This window comes from Accipiter gentilis, chromosome 24 (assembly GCF_929443795.1).
Source record: "Accipiter gentilis chromosome 24, bAccGen1.1, whole genome shotgun sequence".
Lineage (NCBI taxonomy): Eukaryota > Metazoa > Chordata > Aves > Accipitriformes > Accipitridae > Astur > Astur gentilis.
The window spans coordinates 22,281,907-22,298,068 of NC_064903.1; the positions used below are offsets into that span (position 1 = coordinate 22,281,907).

The window sequence follows — 16,162 nt, forward strand, 5'->3', positions numbered from 1 at the left end:
ACTGACTGCTTAAAATAATTAGCTTTTTCCTTATGCTGAACTGACAGCTACCTGAGAAACAGCAGGCATTCTCAATGTTAATAATGGTATGCAGCCCAAGGCTTTTTTTCTTAAATTACTAGCATAAAGAAGACTGTAGCAAGTCATATTTGTTGAATAAATTGTGAAGATGTTTTAACTTAATAGAATCAAAGATGAAACCAAAATACACAAAAAAAAAAAGGAACAGAGAATTAATATCATATTTTCCTGTAGGCTCTGGTTCACAAAGTACTTGGCTTATGATGACCTGACTAAGTGATTTTGTTTCTGTAAATGATTCTTGGTTAATACTTGGGCATGAATTAGTATGCGACCTATCAAAGATATCTGTAAGGGTTGTTTGGCCTTATACAAGAAAAAGGTTCTCCATCATGGCTTGGGGATAACTCAACACAGTATCATTAGGTGAAAAATCATTAGATATATGTGTTAGTGAATCAAGATTCCTTATGTTCATGCTGCATGTACTCATACTAAGAGGCAGTCCCTTTAGCAAAACAGGTTCTTCCCTAAGTGCCCAAGGAGTGAAGGGACCGCCACAGGAGTGACTCCCTCAAGTTAGCAGGGAAGCTCAGGGACCATGCCAGAATTATCACCTTGTTTGTCTTTTTCCCAGTCTACTAAACTTCTTGCTGGACCATAAAAAATACAGCTGCTGTTTTTTCCCTAGCTTACATTATGTCATATTCCCGCTTACATCTTCTGAGTATACACCTGAACATTTGCACCAAATCTTACATCAGTGTATTCATACTAAGTAAATCCCTACTAAGTTTTGACATTGCAGTCCAGTATGAATCCACACCACACACACATTTAGAAGAGAAGACAATTTACCCCCAAAAAATTAGTGCAACATAAAAAAATTTTCTGAAAATTAGTTTTGGCAATAGATATATAAGTTATTTTCTACTTTGAATATGTTTCAAAATAAGTAAACTCAGTAACTTGACAAGCATTGCATATGCTTTCGGACAGCTGTAAGGCATAACAGGGACAGTAAGGAGTTTTCATTCAGGAGGAAAGCACATGGAGCAGTCCTGAAGGCCTCGATTCTATCATTAAAAAGAAATTTTTGTTGTATTTTTGTAACAATTAGCTAATGATTCCCAACCCATATGCTTGTACCAGATGTCTGAACCTTCACTGGCCAAATCGTGTTTATTCCTTCAGACGAACCATTTCATATTACTTAATAATAATAGTCAAGATCATTATTTCAATTCCCATCACTTCAAATCCAAACACAGCAAATATGATGAATAATATGCTTCAAATTTTCCCCTTGATTAATGGGCTATATGTGTGCAGAAAAACTCTTCAGTCTTGAAGATGTGATTTCCCTGGTGAAGCCATCGCTAGCCAGATCTTCTTTCTTGGAGCAGTTTCCCTGCACTGTGAAAAAATGATTGTGATTCTAAAGTTCAAGCACCCAGAATGAAACTTTCATGTGCTACAGATGCTAATGGTAATAACTGCCATTTCTCTGCATTTCACTGTGTCTCCTTGTCACTATTACGAGTTGTTGCTCTTGAAATACTTATTACCTGTAAAGCTCAGAACCTTTCTCTGCATCATACTTGGTTTGAACTTCTCATCTCTCTTTCTACCAACTCTGCCTGTCACTGCGGGCATTCTCTTTAGCAATCCAAAAATGCCTGAAACCATGCAACAGCAGAGTTTTGAGTTGAAATACTGCTGTATGGGAGACACCAAAGCCCCCCAAAAGTTAACAGTCCACAGTGTATATAAGGTTGTCGTTACTCTTTGATAGTAAATATTGTTTTGTCCCAGGTTACCTGATGTGAAAAAGAAAAGAATCTAGCAAGCAGCAGGATGCTGATAATGATCCTACATTTATGTAGTGCCTCTCATCTCAGAAGTTTTACACTATGTTGTAAAAGCTGCACAGGGCAATGTTATCCTTAACTGAAATGCCAGCTGTGGACTGAAATGTGATTGTTGTTTAAAACAGAAGTGAACCACACAATAGATTGAGAACAGACAGTGGAATATACCTTCTAGCTTTCAATAGGAATGGATGAGGATTCAAGTTTTAACACTGTTTTTCAAAGCATTTTTACTGCTTTCTATCACCTCGGTCTGTTGGAATCTCAGTTTAGATCACATTAGCATGTACTTTCAGTGGGATAAAAATGGAGATGCCACCATGATGACTTGGTTTAATATGGATTTAGAAAAATTATCATTTTCTGAGTTGTAAACATCATATTTACCTTTACATTAGGGTACGGATTTCCAGTCTGATGTATCTGCAAACCAGTGCCAGTGCATCTGTATATAAGCAGTACTTTTCACTTCCATTAACAATTGCAGTTCTGTAATTGCCTATGCATTTTTTATCAGAAGTCAGAACTGCATTTGCCCGTAACTGCACTAGACTACTATGTCTTCTTTCAATGGATTGCTAAGTAGGTTTTTTCAACTCCTGTTAGTATCCTCCTTGTCTGTAAGCATTTATTGATTTTTAGAGTCAAACCAATGAGTTAAAACAGAGGAGCAGGAAAGATAAATCGCACAAAGGAAAAATGGAAGATAATGAACATTAGAAATAAGCATGGCTTTAATAAACATTGCTTCTTTGCTAGTTGCTAGTTGGTTCTATCAAGAAAAATCTTGGTAGATCACTATAAACTTTAAATTAAAAAAAGAGAATATACCAGTGCATGACTGTACTGTGATCTAAAGTGTCCCTCAAGATTATTGCCTAATTATACTGCTTGATCATTTTTATTACCTTACCCAGAACAGCCAGTCTGCAAGATATACTGGCACTTCTGTATAAAGAATGCTATACTGCAATAATGGATTTATTTTTACATAGTTGTCTCTCATTTACTAGACTGACTTGTGGACCAGGTTTACCTGCATGCGAGATTCACTAATATGAGCTCAACTTCAGTTAGCTTTAGGATATCTATTGCTGAAAAAATAACAAAACATGCTCTCCTTGTTCTGTTTTACTGTACAAGTGATATTGACAGTCATTCAGATTGAAAGCAACACAGATGATAGTGCATCCATAGTCTATAAATACTATTGAATTTCTAATTTGTCAGTAAAAATCTCAGGTAATGCCTCTTTCCTAAGATTATTACAGGTAAAGAGATTGTGGAATGGACCTTAAGGAAGATCACATGCTTTCTTCAAGTACACAATTTCCAATAATTTTGAGGCATCACATGAATTTATCTCAGAGTACAACTGGTCATCTAGACATGTAAATCAAGTTTGCTGAATAATCTTGTCTACAGAAAGCAGTAAGATGACCTTCAGACTGAAATAACATGAAATAAACTTACCTTCAAACTCCTCTGTACTTCTTGGATGTAATTTAGAAACCTTGTTTAATTCTCCAAAGAATCACAGTTCCTGTTTCAAAATGTACTTTTTAGAGTAAGAAGTTGGCCAATATTTTAACATATCCACCAAATGGTTCTTTTTTTCTGAGAAATCTGTGTTCTTTTCTCTGCACCAAAACCAAAAAATGCAGATTCTGTTATCATTTAAGGAATGAGTAGTCATGGAACTTCATTACCATGTTTTGGGGATGGTAGCTGTGGAGTAGAGAAAGCCACTGGCTTCATAAGGATTAGTGGTCGTCTGATAGACACATACAACTCATTCTGGTATATCTTGAACTGCTACAAAATTATAATTATGTTAGTATTTTATGTAGTTTATTAATTTTGTATGTAATTGTGGCCTTCTCTTAATCATCTTCATGAAACTTTCTTAACAGCATGAAGACAGTAGTCCAAGGTGTGGCTTGCACTCATAATGTTAACTCAAGCTTGTATGAATGCCTGCTAGGGTTAACCATAGATGCAGTTTATTTGCTTCTGCTCTTTCACCATTGTTGTTTGCTTCGTTATGAGAACAAATTCAGACAGTTCCAGGATGGCATTAACATGGCTTAACAGTATGCTATAACGTTTAATTTTGCTGGTGACTTTGTCCTTTTATGTGACGGCTTACCATTTTGCAAGCAAAAACTGAAATATTGTCTATCATTTCCCTTCAAAAGATGGGATATTAATGAGATTTGAAAGAATAAATTTTATAAGAATTTCAGCAATTCAAATAAAGTATGACTTTAGATGGTAAAAGAAAAAAAAAAAGCACTGAGGTGCATCATTTTGTACACCCTCCATTCAGCAAGCCAGTCTGACATTACACAGAAGAGCTAGACAGCTTTGATTCACATGAAGTTTCTGCCTGGACATATGACATGGAAGCTGGAGACCTATCAAAGACATTAATGGGATACTTAAAGTGCCAAATTTAAAAATTGCCAAAACCCAATGCCTTTGAAAAAATGCTAAGGGTTATGTGGAATGAATTAATTCCAAATGCCAGCATTCCTCATATATCAACATGCTTTTTATTCCAGAAGTTGTTCATAAAAGAAAATGGAAATAGACAAAGTATTTTATGAATAAAGTATGCTATTTTGGCACTAGAGGACTTCATAAAGGAGACCTTATTAATGAAATAACTACAGAACTACCTTTAGATACATAACATTTCTGGAACTTAACAGTGAAGAGAACATGCAAACAGTAGCCCACAATAAAGAGAGAATAGGAAAGCTTTTTTTCCACATTCTAAGTGATATTGATGGCTTTTGGAATGATTCAGAGATTGAATTAAAACACTTTCATTGAATGATCATTTGGTTTCTAGTTAAAGTATTTCTTCATTGCTGATATGCAAATAATGATTTCCGCTGCTACCACAAAAGCTATTGATAATTTGTCCCGAGAATTATCAGAGAAACAAGAAATAGCTAATAGGACACCCCAGTGTATCTTTCTTTCAGTGTGTGATGAGTTCCTTAGCACATTTCCTAGTGATTTTAAGTCCACTTTTGAAAGTCTCGAGAAGTGTTTTCCTCCATTTTCCTATGAAAATTATAATTATTTAAACTTATCCTTTAACTTTATCTGCCTTTTTATTTCCTATGTGAAAATTTCCTGCCTCTCTATTTATTGTTATAATTTCTCTGGTTTATTACTTAGATAATTAGCTGTTATATTTTTGGTGGATTTTCCACTAGCTCTCTTCATTCTCCAAACTTTATTTCTGCAAAAACAGCATCTCTGAGCTACTGCACTACTGGATCTATTTCTTTTTATATGACATTCAAATAGTGAATATTCTAAACTTCTCTATTAGTTCTGAACTTCTTTTACATTACTCTACCTGTTCCCTCCAACTACACAATTCAAATGCAAGTTTCAAAGTGTTTTTTTCTCTGCTTTGAATGTCTTTTTCCTCTGTAAACCATAAAGGTGTTTTCTGTATAACTAAGGAAAATTCAGTGTGGCGTGGCAACGAACAATTAAAGTCTCTTGACAATGGGCAATTAAGATCTCTCCTTAGTGTTCTGTAATTTAGGACATTTTCATTTTGAGTTCATTGTTCGTGCTGAATGATCAATAACAGATGCCTACATCTGTCTTTCCTAGTTTTAGGAATGTGCCCACTGCAGCACATTCCTATCTAATGTAAGGTATGTTCCTATCCATTGCAAAGATTTTCATAAATAGATACCATTGTTGAACTACCTCCCCCATGTCTTCCAGGGAAGCAACATTTCATAGTCTGAAAGAGAAGGTAGAAACATGCTTGATATTCACAGTAGGTTTTAACATAGAATCAATGAAACATCAATATATGCCCTCTTCCAACTGCACCTTAAAGCTGCCAGAAGTTGTGCTAGGGTGCTTTAGGCATATGGTTTTCAACTTGCTTAGATTAATCTGAGGCCATCGAAATGGTAACCCTTTATTTATAAAAGAATATTTTGATGGAATTGCACACATTTGCAACATAGGGAAGCACTCCTAGTTTTCCAAGATTGAGATCAAAACTTGCTGATATATGTCATTGGTTTCTGTTATCTATAATGCTTAGTATGGACATGTTTCTGTTATTTTGAAAGAGTAGAAATAGTTGCATTTCAGGACAGACAGCATGGTACAGCAGCTGAGCTTTCTGTTGTTTAGCATAACACCTGACCTCTGTACTACAGCATGGTCAAAACTCCCACGCAGGACTGGTCACCAATTGGAAAATATTCTCCCAAGAGGGGAGAAAAGGATTTTATCCACCCCCCCATGTTGTTTCTTCCGCTCTTTTCTCCCATTGCTCTCCCTTTGTTACCTTCTCCTGGATTTTGAATGGAGTTCACTTCCAAAGCACTGTAACCTGCTCTGAGATACGTAAGGCCAGAGCTAGAATTTTTTAATGTTAAATGAACAAACTACTTCACAATCTGATGCTTACTCTCCATCTGATTACGAAAAAGGCAAGAAACATACTGCTAGAGAATAATATGAATAAACAAGAGGAGAGAGATGAAAAGAGAACAGGAGAAGCTGGTGGAGAGAGAGAGAGATAACATGCTCTTCATTCAAGTGATAATTGCTATGTCTGAGCTGTCAGGCTGATGACACTACTGTCCGTCTTAACTCAAACAGAGGTAGTTTTCCATGTCAACTAAAATGCAGATGTGTCAAATTAATCCTTTCTATATTTGTAGGAGTTTAAGTACAGTTATAGAAGACACAATTTCTGCCTTAAGAACCCCTGAAATCTGTAGAGTTTTTCTAGGCTTCGTGTGATGTTTAGAATGAAAAGGTGGACACATTTGTAGGGAATAAAGCTGAATGTATTTTGTAAAATTACTGTCTGTTACATTTTTATTTTAAACATATCACCTATGTTTGGTAGGTGCACTACTAAATGCATCACAGTTTTTTTACAATTCATTTTTACTGGAAAACAGTTGGTGGAGAATTTGAGTAGGAAAACCCAAATGTTGCATTGGCCTTGAATTCTTCTGAGTGCATCGCTATAGAAGGTCAACAAGGATACTTGTTGGGAACTGTTTTAGTTAATCAGAAATAATTTAATTTTGATTTGTCACTAGAGCTCTTCACAAATACAACCTTATAATTTTTTTCATCTCTCTGAATCCTATAATGATAACTCATGAAGCTCCCATCTTTCCAACTCCTGTCATCACTAGAATAGCATCAGGGAACAAAGGAAAGTTTCATGTTTAGTAAAAGAACTAAACTACAGAAGTAGCATTTAGAGATATCTACAGAATTATTCTGGGGGAGAAGATGAACATGTATTATTGCTTAGCAATATTCTATACTATCATAGTTTATTAAGTACAATGCTTCACTTAGTATTAACAGTAACAATAATTTCACTAGCAGAATTACAACCTGGCATTTCTGTCAGCATGGCAGGACAGCTGTTCTCAGAAAGAATGGCATTAAAAGGATTCAGTTCTTGCCTTTTTAGCTTTTAAACCTTTGTAGGTGTTAAAACAGTTGTGCAAAACACCTCAGGACAAATTGTAACATACATTTTACTTTCCTGGCATATGCAAGCATTGTAACATTTACTGTGCCTCCTGCATTTTTTCCTTCATTACAAATAGAAATGCAAGACATTAAACCTGTCAGAAACAGATGTATGAAAATTTCATTAGGTAGGAATACTTCTTTACTAAACCACGTGAAGCATCCATCTGACCCACTGTGTATGTTTAGGAGACTACCTTGAGGACAGACCCAGAAAGCATGCAGCTGCCTTCCCACTGGTTTTGAGACATAGCAATTGGAATGGAACTTTGTCTGACACTCCACCACCTAGACAGTGTTTTTCTGGCATACGCTAAATTTTTTTTCAAAAAGTGAAATGATTCTAAAACTGCTTTCCAACTAAGGTAGCCAGGAATACTGCAACACTGAGATGTTCTGCTATTTTTCTAAGAAATAAACATTTTATAAACTTGTAAAAGTAACTCTGAGGTGTTACGCACAGAGTTCTCAATGTTATGGTACATGTGTTAGTGTCATTCCTGCCAAAGCAAAAAAAATTTAGAATCAGGAACTAGGAGGGCAAGAAAGTGTTGTCAGGATTATGTCTGGGAAGAAACCATGAAAGTATATTACCGCTCAGCAGAATCCAATATCTTTGCAGTTTCTTGACATACAGTGCCTCATTTAATGTGATCTGAGTGTCTCATCCACAGGTTCCAATTTATTCTGAATTTTGCTTCCTAATGTAATACATTGTAAAATAATGGAGATCTGGAGAAGCTTGATGTCTTCTGAATTTGCATTGCCACTCTGCTCTCCCCATAGTGGCCAAAATTTGAAGGTGGGAATTGTGTATAATGTGTCTTAAGAACATATGGTAAGGCTATAAGACACAGCAATGCATGACAATTGTGTCTGACTGCCTATATTAAGGTTCATGACAATAAAGTAAATTTCTTTACATTATGACGTGGAAGATTAGTTACCCTTGATAAATGTGACTTGGGAGACATTCATTCAGCTCAGACTTTTCTCTGCAAGCAGAATTACATTTCTTTAAAAGGTCTGAATGTATCTGCTTTATAGATAGGGAAATTTCAGAATATATTCCTAGATCTCCAGATAATAAATATAGGCTATTAAATTGCTAAATGTTGCTGAAATCTCTTATTGAGACAGTGCTAATCCAGTCAGTTCATGGAAGATATATAGACTAGTTTCTAACGGGTCCTCAAGAAGGTGCTAGTAAAAATGAGGTAATAGTGATAGAGATGCAGAAATACCCTGGTCAAATAATTTCCATAGAATATTACAGCTAGACTTGATATATGGATGTCTTTGTACAATACTCTACTCAGCTTGTAGGTCAGCTACTAAATATGGCTGTGTGGTTACTGGAAAGGCAGAAAATGGAGTAATGGACTCAGCAAAGTGTTTCGCTGTCCATCCAGGCTGCCAGTGGTACACAGGTTGCATTAAAAGTGATGGTAGTTAAAGCCTTGAGGGTACTGGGTCTTAGTTAGCCTGCCAGTCTTCTGAGCTCTGTATGATATCTTAACCTCTTAGGCTGAAAGCAATGGGGCTTTTGTAAAGTGTTAGTAAAAGTGGAATGGGTATATTTTTGCGTCTGGTGCTGAAACTCTGATGAATACCATGTATTCTGCTCTCAGGAGGCTATGCTGTTAGCTTCTTATAAAATACAACATTAAGATTTTTTAACTGTAGACGTTTGGAACAGAGTATTGATTTGATCTGGAAAACTTTGTCTCTGACTTGGTTTTGCTAGGCTTTCACTTGAATTAAATATTTTCCCTGCTATGTCTAAACACTATAAATAAACCTTTATTACTTACAATTTGTAGTCAGTACTGACTGCATCTCCTTTCATTTTCCATGTGTACAGTAGGCGATAACAAAAACATGATAACAAAAACATGATATGCTTGCCAGGTCTTTTGGCCAGTAGCTTTTTTAAATGGTAATTCTTAGCAATATGCAAATATTTTAGAAGAAAATGAGAATTAAAAAGCATTTAAAGAAAATCAAGGCAATGGAAGATAAATTACAAAATTAAAGAGAAAGTAAAAAATTAAAGGAAAGAGAATAAAGAAAAATCCAATGTATCCTCACATCATATTTACTCATCATGAGTGAGTAACTCACCTGTGCTAAACTTCCTTTCCAAGACACAGTGAGCTGAGATCCTGAACTTTTAGATTACAGTTTGTGTATGATTTTTTCATATCCTCGCCTAAAGAAGTTGTAGTTGCTGCCCTAATCCAATCTTCCTGTTCTTAGAATATTTGAAGTGCAGATTCATCCCAAGCGTCTACCTATGTCTGCAGCTAGGATAGTCTTCTCACACAGGTGTTCTGGAAAATACAAGCCATGAAACATCCAGAAGGAAGCTAGAGCTACAATCTCTTTGGGACTCTTTCATGTATTTCAAAGATAAGGGTCATGCAGGTACACAAAACCATCCCAAGGCCTTGTCTGAACTGGCAGAATTCTTGAGAGGACATTAGGCCATTCTGTGGGTACATAAACTGTTCCAGAGGGACATTTGTGGGAGCTCTTCTTAGTTGTGTTCGGAAGCTCCTACAAAGGAAATGGCCAAACCTGCCCAGACAGCTTATTCCAACACTTAGCTGTACCTAATATTGGGAACCTGTTTCTTGAAATCTAACTTTAGCCTCTTACATGGCATAGTCAACTTTGAGGCGTGCTCTCCTGACCATTTTAAAACAAATAGTTTGTAACATTCGACAGAGTAGTTGTTGCCTAAATTTATTACTAAAAAGTATTACGGTCTGAAACTGTTAAGAGGAATCAGAGAAGAATTGCAGACAATTCTGATTCAGGGACTTTACAGCGGCAACTGGAAATGTGGTACTAGTGAAGCACAGTAATCCATGGGGGAGCCGTGACAGTAAATTGTTTGTTTCAGTTTTGAAACTGGTGAGAGTAGAAGGAAAATGATGAAAGCTTTGCTTTAGAACTGCTTGAAAATTCAACGCTAATTCTGAGGGCATCTATTTGTGGCTCTCAGTTCTCTTCCAAACCTATTTGTCTTCAGAAAGAAGTGAAAAGATGTTATAAAACCTATTTTTTTCTAAATAAGATATGACCTGGGTTATCTATTCAAGTTTCAAATTGTATCTTGTGAAGTTGAGTTCTTGCATTATGGGATTCTAAGGTCATGAAGGGGGATCAAGAAAGCTAAGTATCATCCAGCTCAGTACCTATAAGGCTGCTTTTGCAGTAGATCATAATATTTAGCTGTGTCTCCAGTACACTCTAAGATTTTATATATTACATTCTGTAAACAGAGGAGAATCCCTAGTTATGACATCCTGCTACAGAACAGGTAGTGATCTAATGAAAAGCAAAAGAAGACTGAGAAGGGGTTTGCCGGAGCCCTGCGTGATATGAATGCTAACAAGTCCACTCACGTCATCAGCTTCCCTGCTCTCAGCTCCCCCCTCCCTCCCTTTCTTTCTCTTTTATGAGCCAGCTTGAAATCAGGGAATTACATGCTAAGGAAAACCCTTCAACTAAACATATAATTATTCTGCACAGGATCAGTGCAGCACAGTTAATCAGTTTACCAACTGAATTAGTTTTTATTTTTTCATGTCTGCATCTCCTGTTGAGAGTGGAGAAATTCTAGATTTAAAGGGGAAAAAATGGCTTGCAGTTGTGAAATGAGTATCTAAAGCTGAGCATTCATCATGAGAGGCTGCAGGCTGTTTTGGCAGACAAACCTTACTGTCAGTCCCCAAGACTTTGAACAACTGACACCATGTGGAGTTATTACTTACAGGTACTTAAGAAAGAACTGGTTTCCTATTTTAGTTTTCAGCTGTTTAATAACATTCCATTCTCCAAAAATCACAGCTGTATTTCATTGCGTTGTATTTCATTTCATTGGATTGTTTTGAAAAGTTAGTATTTATTTGTACAGAGGTGTCACTTCTCTGTAAATGAGTTCACATTTTAAATGACCTACTTGTAAACTGCTTCACTTAGGAAGTACAAAATCTTAAATGCTGTTATTTGTAAAAGCACAGATAATACCTTTTAGATTCTACTTACAATGAAAACACAAACTATCATGCTTCTATTAATTCTAAGTGCAAGTAAGAGTCAGCAGTAAGACATCATACCTCCCCTCTGCACCCCAAACCCCCAAATTCTGTACAGGATTACCTTCCATAGTGCATGCATGCATGTTAAAATAGGTGGCCTTTGGTTTAGGAGCGCTCACTCTGATAACCTGTTTGCAACTGCAAAGTGTCACCAAGTTTCACAGTAAGTTCACAGGCCAAAAAGCAATCCAAGTCTCCGGGTAGAAGCATTACAGAGGTAAATATTGAAGTGTAGTTTGTCATTTACTCACGTTAATATGTTAAACTTAATCAAAGGAAAAACTGACCAAGGTAGAAAACTATTCTGATTCTTAATGCACTTGCAAGCTTTATGGGTAATATTTGTTTTCTAACAGTGCCAAAATGGAATTTGAGCAAGGCAAAGTTTTTTCACTTAAAGTACCTTTTGGGTCCATAGTACACAACCCCAGGAAAATGTTTAAATTATATAAGAAGTGGGTACATACCAGGAGAAATACTGGCTTGTTTTCTGAAGTGAAAACCATTTAGAGAAATTTAAACTTTTGGAAAATTTGGGAAAAGCAGAATAGTGACTGAAAATTGTTGTTAAAAATAACTTCACAATTAACGTTTCCTGCTCCTTTGAAAACTTTCTTTTTAACCACAGTGCCTTCTGCTGTGTAGTTGCTAAACTTTATAAAATATTTTTGTATAAAGACAATTTCTTTAACACAAAGGTATCTGGAGTCTTAACTTCTAGATCCTCTATAAGCCTCAAGAATCAATTTCTAAAGACTTGCATGGCCTTTACAGGTTGTCCACACCATCAGATGCAGTTCCCGAGTGGAATTCCAGTTGAATGCGTTCCTGAGAAAGGAACTGTGGATAAATACAAGATGCCAACTTGTCATAATAATGTTCCTTAAAGCCTACCAATTTTTACTTCTTTGGCAAGTAACATTTCCTTAAGGAAAAGAACAGAAGGGTGTCTCCTCTTCATTGGGGCTTAGGCTACAGCTGCTTCTGAGAATAGCACACTGTAACCAGGACGCATTCTGGGTAGCCAGGTCTCAAACTATTAACATCATTTTTGTGGCTTTCTTCCATCTTCTCTTCAATTATTTGATGTTGCTGGTACTTACTGCTAGTTGATTTCAAAACGTACTTTTCTAACTGTACTTTTAAAAGTAAGTTGCGATAGCTTAAATAATTATGATAAATTCAAGGTAAAAAGACATATTACTATCATTTCCCTATGAAATATGTTATAATTTACAACCTTTACAAATAATGCTAGTTGACTACACTTTTTTAAGCCAAAAAAAGGTATATTACACTTGCAATATTTGTTACATGGTTTATTAACATGTGGCTTTCTATAGCAAAGATAATATTCCACATTCATTGCATAGTAATTTTCCTAAAATTTCTTTACTATATCTTTTAATGCTGCCAAAGTGTACCTTTCAGTACAGAAGACATAGGTAAAAGCTACCTTATCACTTGAATATTATTACCCGTGCAGACCTTCAACCTCTCTGATGCATTAATAGCTATTTAGCAGAACGACTATAGCTAATAGAGCTGACAGACAGAATATATGTAAATTACAGGTAAACAGTGGCCACAGCTGGGCAATTTTTGTAAAGTAAGAGATTTACAAGTAGTTTTAAACTAATTCTGGTGTGCTTCCATTTGTGTGTGTTAGGTCTTTTCTTCGGCTATGACTGAAGTATGCATTTAGAAAGGTAAATACCAGGATAAAAAAGGGACTTGTAATATTAGCATGGTAAAAATGGAAAAATGTGCAACTTTACTGTTTGTGGATCTGTAGCACTCATGTTACCAAGGAAAATACCTATCTTGTGAATCCTTCAGTGTTCATTGCATTATACTTATTTATGCTTAAGCCCAGAGGCACACAACTGACAACACTGTCTACTCCAGACGTCCCTACGGATGCAGTATGCAGTCTGTGTATAGAAATTTAACTGTCAGGCAACTCCATACATTTAAAAACCTTTTGTTTGTATGACCTTCTTGCTTCCCATGGTATGCACTACACATGTTATGGATTAGTGTTACCCAAGTTGTAATTAGTGTACATCAAAAAGGATAAAAAAGTAGCAGGAAGTATTTTTAAATTTAGCAACAAGTATTATACACACTTTTACATTTAAATTACATTTTAATTCAAATAATGAGTTAAAATAGCATAATGATCTATCCACCTTTTAAATCTTTCACGTACTGAAGATAAAGATGTGGATCAGAAAACTCTCCCCTGCACGTACATTAGGAATTGATTTCAAGTAATGACACTGGAGTATGGGAATCAGTCCTTTATCTAATGGTTTTGGGATCCATCCCGATGACATGCTTAAGAGCTCCCAATTAACCTGAGAAACAAGCTACATACATTCTCTTAGATACCATTAGCTTCATAATACTGTGTGCTTGTAAAAGAATAGTTTGCTCATAACTGTAATGTGTCTGATAAGAACCTAAACAGCCCCATTTCACTTAGGTATGGAGACGTATCTCAGCAAAATGAAATCAAAACCATTCCCTTATTAATGATAATACTTTGAAAGCTTTAAGGATATTATAGTGGGCGTCCAATTCAGCCCTCCAGTAAGTTCCGTAATCACGCTATGGAAATTATTTCCATGAGTAACGTACAAACAAAATTTGCACCCCTTCTCCTTATATAATGGAGATCCCTTGTAGCAGAAATTATTTGTCTCTAAGACAGACAGCTCGTCAGAAGCAAAGTGTAACAACACTAATGCATCCTACTGTGGAAATATATTTTCCCCCACTCAGGAGAAATTTAAAACAGTTACCATCACGAACGATCCTTCACCCTCCCATCCAAGCCCGTCAGTTTGCAGCACAGCCGAGCACTATAAGACAAAACATGTCACAGCTTATGGCTGTGCTGTGAAACTGCAAATGTGCAGGGAAATCATCATTCCCGTCAAGTTATCGGGAAGAGTTTCCCCAGCGAAGCCGTGCTCACCCCTGTGTGTCCCCCCCTCGCACACCCCACGCACGGCACGGGCTGCACTGTCCACGGTACCAGCGGCGGACGGACAGACGGACGGAGGGGGACGCGGGTGCATTAGACACAACGGCGGCACGAGCAAGAGCAGCAGCAGCTGGGAAGCCTGAACAAATCAGGACATGTCACTAAAGGAGCAGAATTCCTCAGTCCAGCCTCCGGCACCTTATGCTTCTTGTGGTACCCTAAACTACACACAAGTGCTGCACAGCCACTGCATCAGATCACCTGATATGAGCAAAACAGACCTAATCAGGGCAAATTTAAAGCAACCAAACATAATAACGTTACAGTGTGCAATGCATAATGGAGCCATGAGACACAAACACTTGATGTCTGCATTTACCAACAAATGCATTTGATCCCTACTCAGTTCTCGGCAGAAATCCCAACAACATGCTGCACAGCTTAAACAGCCTCTCTCTTCAGTCGTGTCTTAAAAACTACTGTGCAAAGCAGCATACTGATTATGAGAACTGAATAAACTCTTCCCAAAACAAAGAATACAAAAGCAGATATGTAAATTACAAGGATCCAAAGTACAGACAATACATGGTAATAAATGATCATACCTTTCATCCAATCCACTACTTGCTTGGGCGTCCACTTGCTAATAGGTTCCATAACGAGAGCCATCATCGGATCACTTTATCATTCACACCAAAATCAGAAAAAGGAGAGGAAAAAATGTATCAGAGCATGGCTGGGCTAAGAGAGCTGTAGGATTTTACAGTGCAGTCCAAAGAGAAGATGATGCTTTGTCCCTCCAGGTTTCTCCTGCACTGATTCAGTAATGTATAAAATTACACTGCTTGATCAGCTCTGGCACCTCCCCCACTGCACACAGCCTGCAACACACTGGAGCACAGAGCCAGGAAATGGTGCAGTACGTATAGACTTACTTACAAAAGCCTCTACCCAGTGATCTACTTATTAGACTGGCACAAATATAAAATTATATTACACAGAGAGCAATTCAAGCTGGAGCTATTCCAGACACTGAGTTTTAAGGAGCTTTATTCCAACAAGCTCTGGGATCTTCATCAGGGAAAATATCACTACTGTAACTTGATAGCAGATTGTCTTGGCTTCATTGTGAATATGCTGACTGTCACTCAGTTTAAAGAGAAGATAGAAATATCAGAATATCACTTGGCATCTGGCAAAATGCTGAGCATCTCCATCTTCACAATACAAAATGTTGCTCGAGTCTTATGCTATATAATCATGTAATTCAAAATGTCAAACACAGTATGAAAAGTCTTACCCAAGAAAAAACTATTGGAAGAAAACTCTTTTTTCTGGCCACATTCAGAGCCAATCTATTTCCTCCTATGAGCTGTTCATTTTATAGTGAAAGAATGACAGCATCGAAGAGTCAATTTTTACTACTACAGCACTTTAATATACACAAGTATAGCAAGTATTTTGATTCAAAGCACTGGGACCATTAGTCAATCTTTCCCTTTGTTAGGGAGAAAAAAAGAGGTTTTAAATATGCCTAATACTGAAGTTTACTACAATTTCAGAAGATGAACGTGAAACATTTTAATGAGATGTGCCAAACAGCACTTTTTGGA

The 16,162-nt window shown here is 36.7% G+C and overlaps 1 protein-coding gene across 1 annotated transcript in view; it reads right to left on the minus strand.

Annotated features, from left to right (window-relative positions):
- Positions 1-15,360, minus strand: part of LOC126050252 (connector enhancer of kinase suppressor of ras 2-like) — a 214,815-nt gene extending 199,455 nt beyond the window's left edge. Inside the window, exon 1 of the mRNA XM_049827892.1 lies at positions 15,155-15,360. Coding sequence (XP_049683849.1) covers positions 15,155-15,221 — 67 coding nt within the window. The 5' untranslated portion in view covers positions 15,222-15,360. The remainder of the gene's footprint in view (positions 1-15,154) is intronic.
- Positions 15,361-16,162: the final 802 nt, after the last annotated feature.